The sequence below is a fragment of the Rana temporaria genome, chromosome 3 (genome assembly GCF_905171775.1).
Source record: "Rana temporaria chromosome 3, aRanTem1.1, whole genome shotgun sequence".
NCBI lineage: Eukaryota > Metazoa > Chordata > Amphibia > Anura > Ranidae > Rana > Rana temporaria.
This window is the reverse complement of record NC_053491.1, coordinates 8,290,437-8,311,931: the sequence shown is the minus strand read 5'-3', so window position 1 is coordinate 8,311,931 and position 21,495 is coordinate 8,290,437. Positions and strand designations below refer to the sequence as shown.

General features: G+C 48.3%; 1 protein-coding gene across 12 annotated transcripts in view; it reads right to left on the bottom strand.

Annotated features, from left to right (window-relative positions):
• The window catches only part of KIF23 (kinesin family member 23), a 912,882-nt gene extending 891,629 nt beyond the window's left edge, over positions 1–21,253 (bottom strand). For 3 of the 12 annotated variants that reach the window (XM_040342216.1, XM_040342220.1, XM_040342217.1), the window contains exons 1-3: positions 21,078–21,250; positions 2,866–2,932; positions 1,658–1,786 (exon numbers count right to left, since the gene is read on the bottom strand). In XM_040342216.1, coding sequence (XP_040198150.1) covers positions 1,658–1,786; positions 2,866–2,932; positions 21,078–21,091 — 210 coding nt within the window. In that variant the 5' untranslated portion in view covers positions 21,092–21,250. Of the gene's footprint in view, positions 1–1,657; positions 1,787–2,865; positions 2,933–21,077 lie in introns of all 12 variants that reach the window. The other 9 variants (XM_040342221.1, XM_040342222.1, XM_040342223.1 and 6 more) reach the window with 6 other exon arrangements.
• Positions 21,254–21,495: the final 242 nt, after the last annotated feature.

Below are 21,495 nucleotides of genomic sequence, written 5' to 3'. Positions count from 1 at the left end.
TTAAAAAGCACCACATTTAAAGCGTTACTACAAAGTAAAAATGTTTTTAAAACAAACATGTTATATACTTACCTGCTCTGTGAATTATTATTTATTTATTTTTTAAGAGCGGCCCCGATCCTCCTCTTCTCAGGTCCTCAGCCAGTGACCTTGGCACCTATTCTCCGTGTGCCCCCATAGCAAGCTGCTTGTTATGAGGGGCACACAATGTGTGCTTGCTCCCAAGCCGTGTGGGTTTATAGAGCCACACAGCGCGGGGCATGGCCCCCCTCACTTCCTCTTTACAGCATTTGATTGACAGCAACCAGGACCAATGGAAATAGATCCAACACTGTGCAAGGCTGCATCTCCTCCTCACACAGGACTCTAGCAGCAGCAGCCACTCAAATGCAGCGAGTAGGATGTGGGGGGGGCGTGTGTCTATGGCGCTCAGCTCCATAGACACAGATCTGTAGTGAGTGGACACCGTGTAGCGCGCCCCCCCTAGCAAACAGCTTGCTACGGGGACCCAAGAAGAAGATCAGGGCTGCCATGTGCAATCCCATTACACAAAATATGGGAGCATAACAGATATTTTTTTTTTACTTTAGTAACACTTTAACCACTTGTTGACCAGATATACTGCGGCAGATATACTGCGGCAGGTCGGTTCTCCCGTGTCAAGCGATGTACCTGTACGTCACTCCCTGCCAGGAGGATAGCGGGCATGCGGACTCTATGTCCGCCGGCAGCCCGTGATCATCGTGAGGAGAGGCAGAATGGGGAACTGCCTATGTAAACAACGAGATTCCCCATTCTGCCTAATTATATGACAGAAATTTACTGTTCACAGTGATCTCCGTCATGTTCCAGTAAGCCTATCCCCCTACAGTTAGAACACGCTGAGGGAACACACTTAGACCCTTGATCACCCCCTAGTGTTAACTCCTTCCCTGTGCAATTTTTTAGCACTAATCAATGCAAAAATGTCACTGGTGTAAGTTGGGGTCAGATTTATCCACCGCAATGTCGCAGTCCCGCTAAAAATCGGAGAGAGGGAGAGAGAGAAAAAGTTTTTAAATCTACCCCGTAGTTTGTAGATGCGATAACTTTCGCGCAAATCAATATACGCCTATTGCTATTTTTTAACCAAAATGATGTAGAATATATATGTCAGCCTAAACTAATGAATAAATTCGTTTATATTTTTTGGAAAAGTATTATAGCAAAAAAAGAAAATTGTCGCTTTTGTTTATAGCGCAAAAAAATAAACGCAGAGGTGATCAAATACTACCAAAAGAAAGCGCTATTTGTGGGGGGTGGGATCAATTTTGTTTGGGTACAACGTCACACGATTGCGCAGTATCGCAAAAACGGCCTGGTCAATAAGGGGACAAATCCTTCCGGGGCTGAAGTGGTTATTATAGGGTGTCGACATACCAGAAGCCGACTCCCATTAGACCCCCCCCCCCCCCTCTCTCTCTCTCTCTCTGAAACAAATCCCTTCTGAACAAAGCAGGCAGGGGAGAAGAGGGAGGATTACGTCTGACTTATGTATAAAATTGAGCTCTGAAAACAGCTCCTCTCTCTACCCCCCCCCCAAAAAAAGTGGATGTAACAAACCAATAGTTACCTTCATGTTAAATAAAACCTTTAAGAATCAGCAGAAAGTTCTCACCTCTTTGTATTCCCCATTCCTGTTGACTTTACAGCCATCTGGTTGGTGGAGTTGCACGGTGGTCTCATTGATGACTTCAATGCAGCACTCCTGGTCAGACGGACTCAGAGGGCGCACCCTACAGTACACCTGAGGAAGCAAATTTGTAACAAAGTAAGCACACAGTTGTGAGGCATAGGAGGTCAAATCAAGACACCACATCCCATAAATATATCAAAAAGAAAGAAAAAGGGGAGGGTAACAAACCCTGGGACTTTGAAGGTGTCACAATAAATATACAATAGATCAAAGAAGATAAAACGCAATTTATTTATACATAATTGATAAAAAAGGAGATTCAAGCAACCATGATTGAATCCCCAAGGACATAAACAGCTTCAATAAAGAGCCACAGCAAAACCTGTATGACAGATGCCCAGCATGTTTCGCTCTGCATAGATGGGTGGATGTGGGCAGACGGTGGCAACTTTTGGATTTTTTCTAAAAACCTTCATTGAAATCAAACTCTTTTTTTGTAATGCATATGGATTGAACGTGGCCCAGATTGGTAAATTGGTTGCCCATTGCCAATTACTTGATGTACTCACATCTGTTTTTGTATCCCACACTGTTATTACAAACCTTGTCTTCCTCCCCCTTCCCCGTTTTCTGAAACGATTATTTCATTATACGGTTTTTGAAAATCATGTTATTTTCCAATTAATATGTAATTAAGTATTATTTGAATGCTTGATTCCTCACGGATTATTATCTCTTTATTTTTCTAGTATATCTTGTATAAGCTCCTGATGAAGCTCTATTCAGAGCGAAACATGTTGGGCATCTGTCATACAGGTTTTGCTGTGGCTCTTTATTGAAGCCGTTTATGTCCTTAGGGATTCAATCATGGTTGCTTGAATCTCCTTTTTTTATCAAATATGTATGTCAAATAAATAAACTGCATTTTATCTTCCTTGATCTATTGTAGCTTTATTGTGACACCTTCAAAGTCCCAGGGTTTGTTACCCTCCCCTTTTCTTTCCTAAAGTAAGCACACAGTGCTTGGACCTGAGTACACAACATTATCAGAGCTGAAAATTATTCATTAAAAAAAAAAAAAAAAAAATTCAAATACTGCAAATTCTGTTAAGAAATAAAACGATTGGATGAATACACTCATGAACGCTGTGGCGAGGAGATAGATTACAGACAACATAAATGTAACTTACACCAACTGGATCTTTCTGCTGATTAGACGGCTTCTTGGGAGCGTGCCTCCGTGGAGGTTTGGTTCGGCTACAAAGAAAAATAACCGAATGTAAAGCACATTTATTAGGCAAATTATATATATATATACTCAACACTACATATGCTGAAAATGTCACTGAACTCCTGGCGTTTTGTTAAAAGTGGACTTTCTTCCCCCCAGACTTGGCCGATTATTTATTTTTCCTGGGAAGGAAGCAGTGCGTCGGAGTCGAGGAGTCGGAGTAGATTTTGGGTACCTGGAGTCGGAGTCGGCAAACAATGCACCGACTCGACTAAATTTAGATTGGAATTAAAAAAGCAAGTTTGAATGTCCCAATTCACAAAAAGTTATAATTAATGACTTCTCTACTGTAAGAATAAAGACCAATGCATGCAGTGCCTCACGTAACCGCAAAACGAACACGTTAAGTGACTGTGAAGAAGCGCGCTTTTCATGTGCTTCACTATATGGCACGCAACGCACAATTAGGAGCGGCAATACTTATACTTTCCATAGTGTTGTGTTCTGCTAGGTTACCCATGGACGCAGCTCCCATGGGTAACCTAGCCCAGGGCTCGACAAATCCCGGTCGCCAGGTCGACTAGAAATAGGGTCCTGGCGACTTGGCTTGTGAGCTGGTGCCATTTGGTGGTGAGCCGTTGGTATTACAAGTTAAAGCGGGAGTTCACCCATTTATTTATTTTTTTACCTTTTCCCCTTAGATTCCTGCTCGTTTTGTCTAGGGGAACCGGCTAGTTGTTTTAAAATATGAGCCGTACTTACCGTTTTCGAGATGCATCTTCTCCGTCGCTTCCGGGTATGGGTCTTCGGGAGCGGGCGTTCCTTCTTGATTGACAGTCTTCCGAGAGGCTTCCGGTCGCATCCATCGCGTCACTAGTAGCCGAACGTCGGTGCGGCTCTATACTGCGCACCGACGTTTGGCTTCGTTCGGAAAAATCGTGACGCGATGGATGCGACCGTCGGAAGACTGTCAATCAAAATAGGAAGGCCCAGTCCCGAAGCCCATACCCGGAAGCGACGGAGAGGATGCATCTCGTAAACGGTAAGTACGGCTCATATTTTAAAACAACTAGCCGATTCCCCTAGACAAAACGAGCATGAATCTAGGGGGAAAAAGTGTTATGTACGGGTGAACCTCCGCTTTAAGCATTACAAGTTAAACAGCAATTCTAATGTTATTTTTCACTATTTTCACTGTCATCTTCTTCCCTCTAATTAGAACCCCCAAACATTATAAATATTTTTTATCCCAACACCCTAGAGAATAAAATGGCGATCGTTGCAATACTTTGTCACGCCGTATTTGCGCAGCAGTCTTAAAAGCGCACTTTTTTTGTGAAAAAATTACACTTTTTTTTTATAAAAAAAAAAAAAAAAAAAAAAAAAAAAAAGTAAAGTTATCCCCATTTTTTTTTTTATATTATGAAAGATAATGTTGCGCCGAGTAAATTCATACCCAACATGTCACGCTTCAAAATTGCGTCCGCTCGTGGAATGCCGACAAACTTTTACCCTTTAAAATCTTCATAGGCGATATTTAAAAAAATCTACAGGTTGCATGTTTTGAGTTACAGAGGAGGTCTAGGGCTAGAATTATTGCTCTCGCTCTACCAATCGCGGCGATATCTCACATGTGTGGTTTGAACACCGTTTACATATGCAGGCGCTGCTCACGTATGCGTTCGCTTCTGCGCGCAAGCTCGTCGGGGCGGGGCGTGTTTTCTGGCTCCTAACTTTTTTAGCTGGCTCCTAGATTCCAAGCAAATTTGTCAACCCCTGACCTAGCCTCTCACTGATAAGGGATTAAGTAAATATGTTTTTTTGCAGGACTAGAGACACTTGTATAAGTGAAGGGAACGGAGGGTCAATAGTTCAAGACTGAAGCTGTAAACCATTGGAAAAACTGCTGTCATTCAGCTAAGGCTATAAAACTCCTGTAGTAATGACTAGGGTTGTCCCAATACCACTTTTTTAGGACTGAGTACAAGTACCGATACTTTTTTTTTTTTATGTACTCGTCGATACCGATTACCGATACTTTTTTTTAAATGTGTCCCCAAATGCAGCCATGTCCCCCCACAAATGCAGCCATGTCCCCCACCATATTCCAGCCATGTCCCCCACCATATTCCAGCCATGTCCCCCACCATATTCCAGCCATGTCCCCCACCATATTCCAGCCATGTCCCCCACCATATTCCAGCCATGTCCCCCACCATATTCCAGCCATGTCCCCCCGTACATACAGCCATGTCCCCCCGTACATACAGCCATGTCCCCCCGTACATACAGCCATGTCCCCCCGTACATACAGCCATGTCCCCCCGTATATCCAGCCATGTCCACCGTATATCCAGCCATGTCCACCGTATATCCAGCCATGAACACCGTATATCCAGCCATGTCCACCGTATATCCAGCCATGTCCACCGTATATCCAGCCATGTCCACCGTATATCCAGCCATGTCCACCGTATATCCAGCCATGTCCACCGTATATCCAGCCATGTCCACCGTATATCCAGCCATGTCCACCGTACCTACTGTTAATCACCGCGGCGCGGGGAACATTACAGTCAGCGTTCATTTGAACAGCCGTTTTCCCCGCCGCGCATAGACACTCCCCCTTGCTCGCAATTGGACAGATCCGTCCAAGGGGGAGTGTCTATGCGTGGCGGGGAAAACAGCTATTCAAACGAAAGCTGTCTGTAATGTTCCCCGCGCCGCGGTGATTAACGTGGCGGCGGCGGGGGGGGGGGAGGGAAGTATTCTATTTTAGTATCGGCGGTATTAGCGGGAGTACGAGTACTCCCGCTAATACTCGGTATCGGTCCCGATACTGGTATCGGGACAACCCTAGTAATGACATGTATGTTGCCTTTCTTTCTTTCCTTCAAGGAATGTATAAAAACATTTGCATATTAATACAGAGGAGTCGGAAGTACAAAAAACTGAGGAGTCGGAACATTTATCTACCGACTCCACAGCCCTGGAAGGAAGTACTTTTTTTGGCTGTCCTCACTTCATTTATTCGGGCGGGGGTGTCATCTCCTCGGCCCACCTGCAGCCTTCCGGGATATTACCTTACACATCCCAGCATGTGAGCATTAGAGGGTAGGGGCCTTGCTGTAATTTTTTATGCAAGGAGGGTGAAGGTCTTCATTAAAATGCAGCTTAAAATCAGGGCTGGGCAAACCCCAGGGGCCAGGTAGCAGAAATGACACTTTGTATCTACAATGTTGTGTAGTGAGTGTACAGCTTGTATAACGGTGTAAATTTGCCGTCCCCTCAAAATAACTCAACACACAGCCATTAAGGTCTAAACCGCTGGCAACAAAAGCAAGTGCACCCCTAAGGCCCCTTTCACACTAGGGCGGTAAAGTGGCGCTATTTGGCCGCTAGCGGAAAAGGGCCGAAAAAGGGTTAAAAACCACCACAAAGCGCCTCTGCAGTATAGCCACGGTGTACCACTACTTTCAATGGGCAGGAGCAGTGGAGGAGCGGTAAACACACCGCTCCAAAGATGCGGCTAGCAGGACTTTTTTTTTCGTCCTGCTAGTGCGCCGCTCCAGTGTGAAAGCCCTCAGGCATTCATGGTTCCCTCAATGATCTGTAGCCCCCCCAGTGCCGGTAGCACTCACGCAGCCCCAGACCACAACACTCCCTCCACCATGCCTGACTGTAGACAAGACACACACTTGTCTTTGTCCTCCTCACCTGGTTGCCGCCACACACGCCTGACACCAAATACGTTTATCTTGGTCTCATCAGACCACAGGACGCGGTTCCAGTAATCCATGTCCTTAGTCTGCTTGTCTTCAGCAAACTGTTTGCGGGTCTTTCTTGTGCATCATCTTTAGAAGAGGCTTCCTTCTGGGATGACAGCCATGCAGACCAATTTGAGGCAGTGTGCGGCGTATGGTCTGAGCACTGAAAGGCTGACCCCCCCACCCTTCCAACCTCTGCAGCAATGCCGACAGCACTCATACGTCTATTTCCTGCAGACAACCTCTGCATATGACGCTGAGCACGTGACCTCAACTTCTTTGGTGGACCATGGCGAGGCCTGTTCTGAGTGGGACCCATCCTGTTATACCGCTGGATGGTCTTGGCCACCGTGCTGCAGCTCAGTTTCAGGGTCTTGGCCATCTTCTGATAGCCTAGGCCATCTTTATACAAGATCCTCGGAGAGTTTTTTGCCATGAGGTGCCAGGTTGAACTTCCAGTGACCAGTATGAGAGAGTGAGAGCGATAACACCAAATTTAACACACCTGCTCCTTATTCACACCTGAGACCTTGTAACACAGAGTCACGCGACACTGGAGAGGGGGGAAAAAAATTGCCAAATTGGTTTTGCACAGAGTGGCCCTGATCGTCCTCTTCTGGGGTCCCACGTCAGCTCTCGAGGGTTGCCTCCCAGCAAGAGCTAACCCCCCTCTGGGAAGCTCTCTCCCAAGGGGGTTACCTTGCAGGCGCGCTCCCGTGTGATACACTTGGCGGCCATAGCCACCAAATATATGACTTGGCCTCGCCCCCCGCGTCATTGATTTGATTGACAGCAGTGGGAGCCAATGGCTGCACTGCTATCAATCTAACCAATGAACTGCCGGCAAGCCGTTTGGAGAGTGACGCGGGAACGAGCCCACGGAAGTTCGGGGGTCAGGCAAGTAAAACGGGGGCACGGGGTGCGGAGAGTACAAGTTGTTTTTTCACCTTAATGCATAGGATACATTAGGGTGAAAAAACACGAAGCTTTACAGCCACTTAAATTAAAAAGTCGAATTATCTATAAAAATTAGGGCTGCGGAAATTAACGATTAATTGCTTGATTAATCGTTAATTTCTTTGATCGATTAAAATAATTTTGATCGATCACGACCCGCGGAGTAAGCTCCGCGGTCTCGCCCATAGGAAAGGCCGCGGCTTCGGCCTAGCTCCGGAGCCGCGGCCATCTTGGTTCACCCGGCGGCACCTGAGTAGCGGCGCGCTGACGTCATCACCCGCCTGCCTGCTTGTATCATCTACTCTGCGGACGGGTCTGCCTGCCTAATATATAGTTCGGTAAGTGGTTACAGTAACAGTATGGGGGCACATGTGCATATCCCGGCAGTATGGGGGCACATGTGCAAGGAGATCAGCTAAAAGTAGTTGTATCTGTATGTGCGTTCTAATTAATCGAAATTAGGCTTCTTTCACACTATGGATTGTATGTCCGTTTTATAATATCCGTATTACACCTATTAACGGACGTTTATTAACGGATTTAATAACGGATACATACGGATAAATATTTTACCATTCTTCCTTTATTGAAAACGGATAATGTTTATCCGTATATATCCGTATACATCCGTTATATCATTCCTTTCTAACGTCCGTTAATAAAAACCATTTCACCCTTTCTTGAAGTCCAGCTCCAGAAGTCGTATGGATATTCAGGGGAACCCCGCCGTCAATTTAAAACAAAAATGACGTGCGGTTCCCCCTAAATATCCATTACCAGACCCATTATCCGAGCACGTTGACCTGGCCGGCCGCAGAAAAGAGGGGGGGACAGAGTGCGGCCCCCCCTCTCTCCTGAACCGCAGGAGACCCCCGCCCCCACCCCCGCCCCCTCCCCCGCCCCCTCTGACGTACCCTCTGCTACGTCACTGGGGAAGACCAAGAAGAGGAAAGACCTTTCCTCTTCTCGGGCTTACCCAGTGACGTAGCAGAGGTACGTCAGAGGGGGCGGGGGTCACGTGACGGGTGACTCTGCCTCCTCTATATAAGAAATGTCACAGCTGCAGCCGCTCATTCGCTGGGCTGTGCCCAGCGGTGAGAGGAGGTCCGGGATGCTGCTGCGCCGGATGGATGGATCTTCACATCGCCGGAGCGGAGATCACCCGACGCTGGATCTTCTCATCGCGGGAGATCACCCGCACCCGTCGCTGGATCAGGACAACGCAGGAAGCCGGGAACAAGTGGATTTTTCAGCGCTGGAGTTTGGTTTTTTTTTTTTTTTTTTTAATAAAGGACTTTATTCTTTTGTGTCAGTGTGTTTTTTTTACAATACTTTTTACTTCCTTCGTGAAATGGTAGAGGTACAGTGTACCCCATTACCATTTCACACAGGGGGGGGGTCAGGATCTGGGGGTCCCCTTTGTTAAAGAGGTCTTCCAGATTCTGATAAACCTCCCGCCCGCAGACCCCCACAACCACTGGGCAAGGGTTGTGGGGATGAGACCCTTGTCCCCATCAACATGGGGACATCCTCCCTATGTTGAGGGCATGTGGCCTGGTGCGGTTCAGGAGAGAGGGGGGGCCGCACTCTGTCCCCCCCTCTTTTCTGCGGCCGGCCAGGTCAACGTGCTCGGATAATGGGTCTGGTAATGGATATTTAGGGGGAACCGCACGTCATTTTTGTTTTAAATTGACGGCGGGGTTCCCCTGAATATCCATACCAGACCTGAAGGGTCTGGTTATGGATATTTACCGGGAACCGCACGTCACTTTTGTTTTAAATTGACGGCGGGGTTCCCCTGAATATCCATGCTCAGTAAAATTAACGTGTGTTAACATAACGGACATTTACGGAGACATTTACTAACGTCCGTGTGCCATAGACTTCAATGTTAAAATATAAAGGACGTTAATATATCCGTTACTTGCAACGGACAAAAAATTGACAAAAAATAGTGCAAGACCCGTCACATATTCCGTTATAACTAACGTCCGTATGTTATAACGGACTATTACGGATCTTTACGGAACATAAAAAAATCCCATATACGTCCTTTATAAAATATCATTAAAGTCTAACTTCCGTTTTTTAACATTATCTGACGGATTTTAAAACGGATTATTAAAACGGATTTATTTTGTAGTGTGAAAAGGGCCTTAGTCGATTAATCGATTTAAAAAAAAATAAAAAAAAAAATAAAAACTCATCAGTAACAGGCTAACAGCCCTAATAAAAATTATTTTTTAAAAACTAATTTTTTGTTTCGGTTTCTGGCTAAGTGCATCCTGCAATTTCGGTACCAAAATTTCCATTCGGTGCATCTCTAGTAAAATTCGATATATTACACTTTTTTTTGGATAACATACATTGAAAAAAATAAATAAATAAATTAAAAAAAACATTCCTGTGAGAGGGACACCTTGCTGGTGGAAGCAAAAGAAGAAGTCCATGACTTTGTAGTCTGCCCCCGAAATCTGTCAGCTACCAGAGTGAAGGGCGGCAAACCGAAGGGAATAATCTGTACCGAGCCAATCAGCTCAGCGAATCAACTATGAAGTCGGGAAAATGCCAACAGTGTCCCATCTCAGCACCTCTGTAGAGGACCTCAGGGCGCCTGGGCTATACTTCCTACCATGAGGCCTCGCAGCAAACTTCTGTTATTCACGTCTCTTTTTCAAACTCAGGAACAATCATGGGATTTCTCCTTCCCTCTATACACCCATCGCCTGTACATTCCTGAGAACGCTGCTTATCAAAACAAATACCGACATACCTCCATCTACAGAGCACAGCGCTGTGTGATCGACATTGCCCAGACCTGTGAAAAGCACACAACCCCCCACCACTCCCACCCACTGACTGTACACCAGAGAGACGTGTACTGCAAGGGAGGATACCCAGATCCCCGACTCTAGAAAATCTTCTTTTACAAAAACGGATACGCAGAATTTCACAGCATTTTCCAGATTCTTTACCAAGTCCTTTCTGTATTTAGAACACACACCGACCTTTGAGCCAGACAGCAGACAAAACAAGCTTCACTATGCATTAATTATGCTTGCAAACGGAAGCAATTCTCTAAGAACAAAAGATTATTTAGATCGTCATGATTAGAAGATAACTCTGATCTGATACTGTAAATATTCATTCAGTTCTCTGACCCTGGGAGTGATACTTGCAGGTAAACAAAGCGTATAAGATCACCGGAAGACAAGAAAACTGAGGAAATGGGCCAAAGGGCGGCCACACACGGCTTGTATCTCGGTTGGTTCAGCAGGAAACGGCAGAGATTCGATCCATTAATGGGCATGCTGAATGTACCAAGTTGATCAAACTGGGTACAACCAGCCTGCCAGATTCTCTTACGATTATCTAGCAGCGGCTAAAGCCGATAAGAAGGGAAGGGGAGGGGGGCGTGCGTAAAAGGAGGGGGGGGGGGTCGTAGGGCGCTGCGCATACATAAAGGAGCCCATTATGTAAAACTTACCCGCAAATGAAGCCCACGCCGTCCGCTGTGAACGCTGCGTCCATTTTTTGCCCATGACTGCGTGGGAGCCGTCAGTAACAGCATACGCTAGTGAAGAAATGGCACGGAGGTCCAGTTCTACCCAGCGCATGCGCCAATTACATCATTGACGCACTACAAGTGAACCATCGCCTAAACGGCGCACGTTTAAGAGATATTTCCACTACCTATAGGAAAGCCTTATTCTTGGCTTACCTATAGGTAAAAAAGTCAGCAGGGAGGGTGTACAGACACTTTAAAGTTGAGGTTCACACAAAAAGTGAACCTCCGCTTTTTGGATCCCTCCCCCCCCCCCTCCGGTGTCACATTTGGCACCTTTCAGGGGGTGCAAATACCTGTGTAAGACAGGTATTTGCACCACTTCCAGGTTTCCGACTCCCGCGGGAGTCCAGCCCCTTCACGCCCCCCCCCCGTCTTCTGGGAAACACTGTTCCCAGGAGAGAGCGGGGACCAGGGACGGCACGCCGCGATACTCGCGCATGCGCAGTAGGGAATCGAGCACCGAGGTTGGCGGCGGAAGCAGCTGAGGGGCGAGCGATTGCTCAGCCTCGTCTGCTGACATCGCGGGTGTGCTGGACAGGCAAGTATCCATTTTTTTTTCAAGTCAGCAGCTGCAGTATTTGTAGCTGCTGGCTTTATATAAAAAATAAAAAAAAATAAAAAATCAGGTGGACCTCCGCTTTAAAGGATACGTTCACCTTGCAGAACACGTAACAAGTTCCACCCATTTTTCAGGTGCAGCATGTTGCATGTTCCAGCTCCTGCAGTCTCTCTCCAATCTCCAGTGCAACAGCAGGCGAGGGATCTTATCCCCACACCCGCTGATGCAAATGAAAAACAGCATGGGGCCGCGCGGGACTCCGCCCACGTCATTCAGTTTGCTGTGAATGAATAGACTACAAGTACTGTCAGCCACCGCTGCTGGCGGTTTGTAGTTCTAAATGAACTGCAAGGTCCCCAAAGAGCAGCGCTCTGCAGCTTGTAGGCAGTCATCCCGTATTGGAGGTACAGACAGAAAGCTGCAGGGCTTGTCTGCAGAGGCCTGACTTTGCACCTCTGATCCATCAATCACATGTACAATGCTTTTCAGGCTCCTGTATGAAAAAAAAAATAGGTGCATTTATTACTGTATTTTTTCGTAAAAGGTGAACTTTGCCTTTAAATTAAACAGATAGTGAACAACTCTGCAAACATCTGCACACCCCCCCCCCCCCCCCTGAAATACAAGAGGTCATTCCTGATCTAGACACTGACCAACAGTACATTGAGGAGAGAGGACAGCGTCCCCTACAAAGGTCTCCTACTTTACAACTTTCACATAAGAAGCAACATAACTGGAGGAGCTCAATCAGGTCCTGAGGACCCGAGTGTGAGATGCGGAGGAGGGGGGGGGGGGTGGAGTCATGCAATGTGAATGAACTAGATGTGTCAGGAAATGTTCTTGGAAAGGGAAAAATACCATTCTGTGCAAAGCAGCATTTAGCTCAATAGGTGTCAGGGTGGGGGTCGGGCGATGGCATTGGGCATGTATTGGGAAGGTGCGCTCCTCTATACAGATGTATATGAAGGGTAACGGCACGCTTATTTACACACAGCAAACCAACATTAGGTCTGATAATAACCCTTTGTGACCAAATCCAATGCAATATGAATACAATGCAATCCCATTAACATTATGTAAGTGGTGATCAGATCAAGGGAAGAAGATTGTCCTTTTCCTGCTTTGTGTCAGAACCTCACAACTTCCATCTATACCACAAATCTCACCCACTCTTCAGATTGCCACACACTCCACATTTATTGGTGCCTATACCCTTTAACCACTTCTCGCGGTTCCGTTATCCTGACTGGACGTCATATGACGTCTTTCAGTATAAACGCCGGCCCATGCGGCGATCGTGGTGCAGCCTGTCAGTCCGACACACCGCAACACCGATCTCTGTAAAGAGTCTGACAGACCCTTTACCATGCGATCAGCCGATTACAGTGTAAACAGGAAGAGCCGTGTAGAAAATAAAAAACAAAACTTTTACAAGCCCTTTAATACATTGAGAAATGCAGTGCGCCTGCTCAGTGGGGAATCTCTCTGCTGATCAGGCGGATGGCTGGTCTGTATATTCTCCGCCTATGAAGAGCGGACATGAACAGCCTGCTCTCCTCTATGGGCAGTTGGATGTAAACAGACAGTCTGTCCATTTCGGCCCCTTCCCACCTGTCAGTTTTTCAGGCGCACCTGAACGGACGCTCCATTAGGGGTGCAACGGATCAAAAAACTCACGGTTCGGATCGTTCCTCAGATCAGGAGTCACGGATCGGATCATTTTTCGGATCAGCAAAAAAAATTAAAAAATTCTCCCCACTGCAGTGGCGTCACTAGGGTTGGTGTCACCCGGTGCAGAAAAAAAATTGTGTCACCCCTCCCACAAACTATAGTCCCCCCTCAGTAAAGAATCCCCTCGGTGCAGACACCCCCCCTCTCAGTACAGACACCCCCTCCAAGGAAGTACAGACACCCTGACCCCCCCAGGTAGTACAGACAGGCAGACCCCCCCCACGTAGTACAGACAGGCAGACCCCAGGTAGTATGTTTTCCAGCGGTGTGCCCATGAGTGCGGGCTCCTCCTCTGTGGGTGTAAACAGAGAGGAGGGCCGCCACCGGGCGTACCAAGATGGCCACGGCTGCGGAGCTAGGCCGAAGCCTTTTCTAATATTATGGCCGCGGCTCCGGAGCTAGGCCGAAGCCGTGGCCTTTCCTAATGTTATGGCCGTGGCTTTGGCCTAGCTCCGGGGCCGCGGCCATAACATTAGGAAAGGCCGCGGGCCATAACATTAGGAAAGGCTACGGCTTCGGCCTAGTTCCAGAGCCGCGGCAATCTGCGGATCACAGTGTGTGCCGATCCGAAGGGGGCGACCTGTTGCACTACTATGCTCCATGCACCTCTATGGAGCGACGGATGTCAGCGGTGACATGTCCGCTGAAATCAGATCCGCTAAATGCAGACGGATGGAAACCCCAATTTCCATCCATCTGACGGATTCGATGAAAAACAAAGGCAGATCGAAAGAAAAAGCGGACAGGCAGTCCATTTTCATCCGATCCCCTATAGAGGAGAGCGGGGCTCCAACAAGTCGATCCCTGCACAGTGAGCAGAGATTGACCTGTGATCCACCGGCTCAGCGGGGGGATCAACGGATCGATTCCATGCTGAGCAAGCCAAGTGTCAAAAACGGACATTGGGGTCGATTTACTAAAGGCAAATCCACTCTGCACTATAAGTGCACTTAGAAGTTCAGTCACTGTAGATCTGAGGGGGAAGCTCTGAAACGAGGGGGAAGCTCTTCTAATTTTATCATCCAATCACATACAAGCTAAAATGCTGTTTTTTTTTTATTTTTCCTTGCATGTTTCCCTCAGATCTCCAGCGACTGAACCTCTAAGTGTAATTGTAGTGCAGAGTGGATTTGCCTTTAGTAAATAACCCCCATTATGTGTGAATGGGGCCTTACACCCAACCGCCGTGCGATCTGCCAGATAGGACGACGGATCTCCATCCATCCGTTTTAGCAGATCGGATGTCGGCGGGTGTAAACGGACACGTCGGGTTACACCAGCCGCTCTATAGAGGGGGACTGGAGGGTCGGATCTGGTTTGCCTGAAAAACTGCCATGTGGATTCGATCGGTCCCACTAGTGCAGTGTTTCCAAACTCCAGTCCTCCAGGCACACCAACAGGTCATGTTTTCAGGATTTCCCTCAGATGAAGTGGTAATTACTAAGGCAGTGAAACTGATCAAATCACCTGTGCAAAATCATGGACAGCCTGAAAACATGACCTGTTGGTGTGCCTTGAGGACTGGAGTTGGGAAACACTGCACTAGTGTGAGGCCCAACTCAAAGGCATCATCGCCTGTATGACCGAGGCCCAAAACATCACCAGAGGGGGCGTCACAGCAGAATGCAAGCAATGGTGAGTGCTCATTGGTCAATCCTGGCCACATGACCGCGCCGACTAATGAAAATCCTTCTGGAGGCTCCTTTCTTCTAGGACAGCATCCTGGAACAAAGTGCAGGTTTCTCATTTGCCAGAGCAGTCATGTGACCCGTGCTGACCAATAAGCAACCACCATTGCTAGCAATAGATTGCTATATAACCTGCAGGAGTTGTTATACTGGCTGGAGAGGGCGGCGGCGATATCCAGAGACCATAAAAGGGGAGGGGGGGGGGGGGGGGGGGGGGGGGGGAGGCGAGATCATTCACCAAGAATTTCAGGATTGTTTACCAAAGAATTCTCATGAAGTCATTCGTTCGCACCAATCATGGCGTCACCGCCCCTTCTCTCCACCTCACCCAATCAGAGAATGCCTTGTTCTCACTGAACAAAAGTACAGTGTTCTATGAATGGTGGCAGTGCCACGAGAGCGCCCCTCTGAGGTCAGGGGTGAAGAGAAGCTGCTGGCACCGGACCCGGGAACACTGCGGCTTAGCGCAGATTACGACACTGATAGTCAGCTTCCCCAGTGCCCCCCCCCCCCCGCTATCAGATATACACTCACCGGTCACTTTATTAGGTACACCTGTTCAATTGCTCGGTAACACAAGCTGCTATTCAGCCAATCACATGGCAGCAACTCAATGCATTTAGGCATCTAGATGTGGTGAGGACGACTTGCTGAAATCCAAACCGATCAGATGGGGAAGAAAGGAGATTAAAAGTAGAAGTAGCCCCCCCCCCCCCCTATCGTTTTCAGCCATCTTGGCCTCCGTTTGACCTACAACTGCCATGATGCTGCACATGTGATCAGCTATGACACCAGCCATTGGATGGTTTGACAGTTTGGTTGAGAGCGCAACCCATGTGAGCGTTACATTCCCAGCATGTGCCAGAAATGCAACTGTTGTGTTTAGCAGGGCTGTGGAGTCGAGGAGTCGGAGTCGGGGGAAATTTTGGGTACCTGGAGTCGGAGTCGGCAAACAATGCACCGACTCCTACTAAATTTAGATTGGAATTAAAAAAAAAAAAGCAAGTTTAAATGTCCCAATTCACAAAAAGTTATAATTCATGACTTCTCTACTGTAAGAATAAAGACCAATGCATGCAGTGCCTCACGTAACCGCAAAACGAACAGGTTAAGTGACCGTGAAGAAGCATGCTTTTCATGTGCTTCACTATATGGCACGCAACGCACAATTAGGAGCGGCAATACTTATACTTTCCATAGTGGTGTGTTCTGCTTTTACAGGGAACACATGTTAGAGAACCAGCAAGTGTCCAAATAAAAAAATTCCAACAGGAGTTTTATAAAGCACTAAAAGAAGTTGAAAAGTATGATCTAGGGTTGTCCCGATACCACTTTTTTAGGACCGAGTACAAGTACCGATACTTTTTTTCAAGTAGTCGCCGATACCGAATACCGATACTTTTTTTAAATGTGTCCCCAAATGCAGCCATGTCCCCCCCATATGCAGCCATGTCCCCCCCAGCCATGTCCCTCACATATGCAGCCATGTCCCCCACATATGCAGCCTAGTCCCTCTAGCCATGTCCCTCACATATGCAGCCATGTCCCTCTAGCCATGTCCCTCACATATGCAGCAATGTCCCTCTAGCCATGTCCCTCACATATGCAGCAATGTCCCTCTAGCCATGTCCCTCACATATGCAGCCATGTCCCTCACATATGCAGCCATGTCCCTCACATATGCAGCAATGTCCCTCACATATGCAGCAATGTCCCTCTAGCCATGTCCCTCACATATGCAGCAATGTCCCTCTAGCCATGTCCCTCGATGCAGCGGCGGGGGGGGGAAAGTATTCTATTTAGGTATCGGGGGTATTTGCGCGAGTACGAGTACTCCCGCAAATACTCGGTATCGGTCCCGATACCGATACTGGTATCGGTATCTGGACAACCCTAGTATGATCGCTCATCAAAACTTACTGTTGAAGAAGCCATCCTTGTTTATCCAGAGATCGTTAGTGATGTGGCCAGAATAGTTACTGCAATGCCACCCACCCAAGTCAGTGTCGCAAGATTATTTTCAGCCCTAAAAATAATAAAGTCTGACTTAAGAGCCTCTATGAAAGAGGATCTGGCAGAGGCAATTCTCTTCCTTAGAACTCTGCATTGAATTGATTTGCATTTGCTAAGCCTAGAACTACATTTCAAGATTAATATAAACCATTTCTAGGTTTTGCAGATTTTGTTTTTGGTTCATTATAGATAAGCTTTGTTTTTGTTCTAAAACAACCAAATAATGTGGTTTGTATTTTTGAACTGGTAAAGATCCTGTTCCTGATGTTTATGCCTGATGCTACTATCCAGCCACTTGATTGTTTTCACTGTGTTTGTCTTTTGCTTAAACTGTGCAATACAGTAGACTGTTGGCTTCCCAGCCAGTAGTCCTGTGGTAGGTTGCGTTTCTTTCCCTCAAGGAATGTATAAAATACATTTGCATATTAATACAGAGGAGTCGGAGTCGGAAGTACATAAACCTGAGGAGTCGGAACATTTATCTACCGACTCCACAGCCCTGGTGTTTAGGTCCGCTTTAGGCGACTTTGAACGTGGGATGGTGGTTGGTGGCAGACGGAGTATTTCTGGCATTTTCACACAACCATCTCTTGGGGATTACAGAGAATGGTGGGAACAAGAGAAAATATCCAGTGAGCGACAGTTGTGTGGAAGAAAAATGCCTTGTTGGGGTCAGAGGAGAATTGGCAGGCTGGTTCCAGATGATAGAAAGACAACAGTAACTCTCTCATTAAACACCCAAGGTATGCAGAATACCATCTCTGAACGCACAACACATCCAACCTTGAAGCAGATGGGCTTCAGCAGCAGAAGACCACACCATGGTGCCACTCCTGTCAGCTAAGAACAGGAAACTGAGGCTACAATTGGCACAGGATCACCAAAATGGGACAATAGAAGATTGGGAGAACATTGCCTGGTCTGAGGAGTCTGGTTTTCATCTCCGACATTCAGCTGGTGGGGTCAGAATTTGGCGCCTGGATCCATCCTGCCTTGTATCACCAGGTCAGGCTGGTGGTGGGGGTGTAATGGTGTGGGGGGGGGATGGTGTATCACCGGTTCAGGCTGGTGGTGGGGGTGTAATGGTGTGGGGGGGATGGGGTATCACCGGTTCAGGCTGGTGGTGGGGGTGTAATGGTGTGGGGGGGATGGGGTATCACCGGTTCAGGCTGGTGGTGGGGGTGCAATGGTGGGGGGGGGGGGGGTATCACCGGTTCAGGCTGGTGGTGGGGGTGTAATGGTGTGGGGTATCACTGGTTCAGGCTGGTGGTGGGGGTGTGATGGTGTGTGGGGGTGTAATGGTGTGGGGTATCACCGGTTCAGGGTGGGGGTGTAATGGTGTGGGGGGATGGGGTATCACTGGTTCAGGCTGGTGGTGGGGGTGTAATGGTCTGGGGGATGGGGTATCACCGGTTCAGGCTGGGGGTGTAATGGTGTGGGGGATGGGGTATCACCGGTTCAGGCTGGTGGTGGGGGTGATGGGGTATCACCAGGTCAGGCTTGTGGTGGGGGTGTAATGGTGTGGGGGGGGGATGGTGTATCACCGGTTCAGGCTGGTGGTGGGGGTGTAATGGTGTGGGGGGGATGGGGCATCACCGGTTCAGGCTGGTGGTGGGGGTGCAATGGTGGGGGGGATGGGATATCACCGGTTCAGGCTGGTGGTGGGGGTGTAATGGTGGGGGGGGGGGGTAGATGTCACCGGTTCAGGCTGGTGGTGGGGGTGTAATGGTGTGGGGGGGATGGAATGTCACCGGTTCAGGCTGGTGGTGGGGGTGTAATGGTGTGGGGGGGATGGGGTATCAGCAGTTCAGGCTGGTGGTGGGGGTGCAATGGTGGGGGGATGGGATATCACCGGTTCAGGCTGGTGGAGGGGGTGTAATGGTGTGGGGGGGATGGGGTCTCACCGGATCAGGCTGGTGGTGGGGGTGTAATGGTGGGGGTGTAATGGTGGGGGGGGGGGTATCACCGGTTCAGGCTGGTGGTGGGGGTGTAATGGTCTGGGGGATGGGGGTATCACCGGTTCAGGCTGGTGGTGGGGGTGTAATGGTGTGGGGGGATGGGGTATCACCGGTTCAGGCTGGTGGTGGGGGTGTAATGGTGTGGGGTATCACTGGTTCAGGCTGGTGGTGGGGGTGTAATGGTGTGGGGGGATGGGATATCACCGGTTCAGGCTGGTGGTGGGGGTGTAATGGTGTGGGGGATGGGGCGTCACCGGATCAGGCTGGTGGTGGGGGTGTAATGGTGGTATGACCCCCCTTCAAACCTGAGCCAAGTGTTTGTGTGCTTTTTTTTTTTTTTTTAATGGTAGCCAATTGAAAGCTTGTTACTAGGCAAGAAAAATGAAAAACTCATAATAAGGATGATGATTATATTATTATAATTGGTTTCCCGGTTGTGATCTTGATAAAGTATTTCCCGATCTTTCTATGCAGAGAATTCTCTCCGCTCTCAGTCGTCAAAACGAAAGAAAAAGTATCACAACATTCTTCTTCCTCTTCCTCAGTGGAACATTAAGTCTAAACATTGTAACAATTTCTCTTTTACATCAAAGAAAGTGACTTCTGTATGTAAATGAGGAAAGTTCAACCACCAAACCTCTTATTGACATTTGTTGTTTTCAAGTTAAAACATTATTTATTTTTTGCTAGAAAATTAGAACCCCCCCCCCCCCCAAACATTATATATATTTTAGTAGAGACCCTGGAGAATAAAATGGCGATCATTGCAATATTTTATGTCACGCTGTGTTTGCGCAGCGGCCTTTTAAAATGCTCAGTCATGACATCATCTATTTGATGTCAGATCCTGTTATTTCTCCAGGACAGGAAGTGGAAGGGAAATCTCCCCATTGGCCCCCCGTGTCCATTATTCTGATCCCCGGGTGTGACCTGAAGGACATGTTGGGACTTGTAGAAACCCCCCTAACCGATGGGACTCGTACCCCCCCCTCCCCCCTAACCGATGGGACTCGTACCCCCCCTCCCCCCTAACCGATGGGACTTGTACCCCCCCCCCTAACCGACGGCACATTCTGGGACTTGTAGTCCCCCCCCCCATCCACCCACAGAGCAAGCGGGGACTTGTAGTCCCCCAAGACATTCTAGGACTTGTAGTCCCTCCCTCTGATAGAACTACATGTCCCAGCATGTACTTTCCTCTAATAGGGCATGCTTGACAGGCCAAGCTGGGACTTGTAGTCCTTCCTCCCTTACTAACACGTCACACTGGGACTTGTAGTCCTTCCTCCCTCCCTTACTAACACGTCACACTGGGACTTGTAGTCCTTCCTCCCTCCCTTACTAACACGTCACGCTGGGACTTGTAGTCCTTCCTCCCTCCCTTACTAACACGTCACGCTGGGACTTGTAGTCCTTCCTCCCTCCCTTACTAACACGTCACGCTGGGACTTGTAGTCCTCCCTCCCTTACTAACACGTCACACTGGGACTTGTAGTCCTCCCTCCCTTACTAACACGTCACGCTGGGACTTGTAGTCCTTCCTCCCTTACTAACACGTCATGCTGGGACTTGTAGTCCTCCCTCCCTTCCTAACACGTCACACTGGGACTTGTAGTCCTTCCTAACACGTCACACTGGGACTTGTAGTCCTTCCTAACACATGCTGGGACTTGTAGTCCTCCCTCCCTTCCTAACACATCACACTGGGACTTGTAGTCCTTCCTAACACATCACACTGGGACTTGTAGTCCTTCCTAACACGTCATGCTGGGACTTGTAGTCCTTCCTAACACATGCTGGGACTTGTAGTCCTCCCTCCCTTAATAGGTCATGCTGGGACTTGTTGTCCCCCTGACAACAGCACACAACTCCTCCGTCGCACCCCCCCGGTCTATGAGGACCCCTCACACACCGGCCGCCCCGGACTTACGTTTGTTTCATCATCTCGGAGTGTTGAACCGGCCGCCTCTCTCTATTTCTCTCCGCCCGGTGTTTCTCTCCGTTTCTCTTCCCCCCGGAGTTTCGGTGTCTCTCTCACTCAGCGACCGGGCTTCCGCTTCCCGCGCGGCGTATTTTTTAAATCCACCCAATCACAGCGCACGCACTGACGTCCCCCGTTGAGCTACCACGAAGTACACAGCAACGGCCGCCGAGCCTCAGTTAGTGAACAACAGCGCCACCTGGCGTGCGGGAGAAGGCGCGCAGCTCCACCTAATTGTGAGGAGAATTGATAAGACTCTGGAGCAGTTGTCCATGGCAACCAATCAGCTCCCAACTTTCATTTTCAAAGCTTAACTTCACAAGCTGAAGATGGAAGCTGATTGGTTACTGCTCCAGATTTTATCACC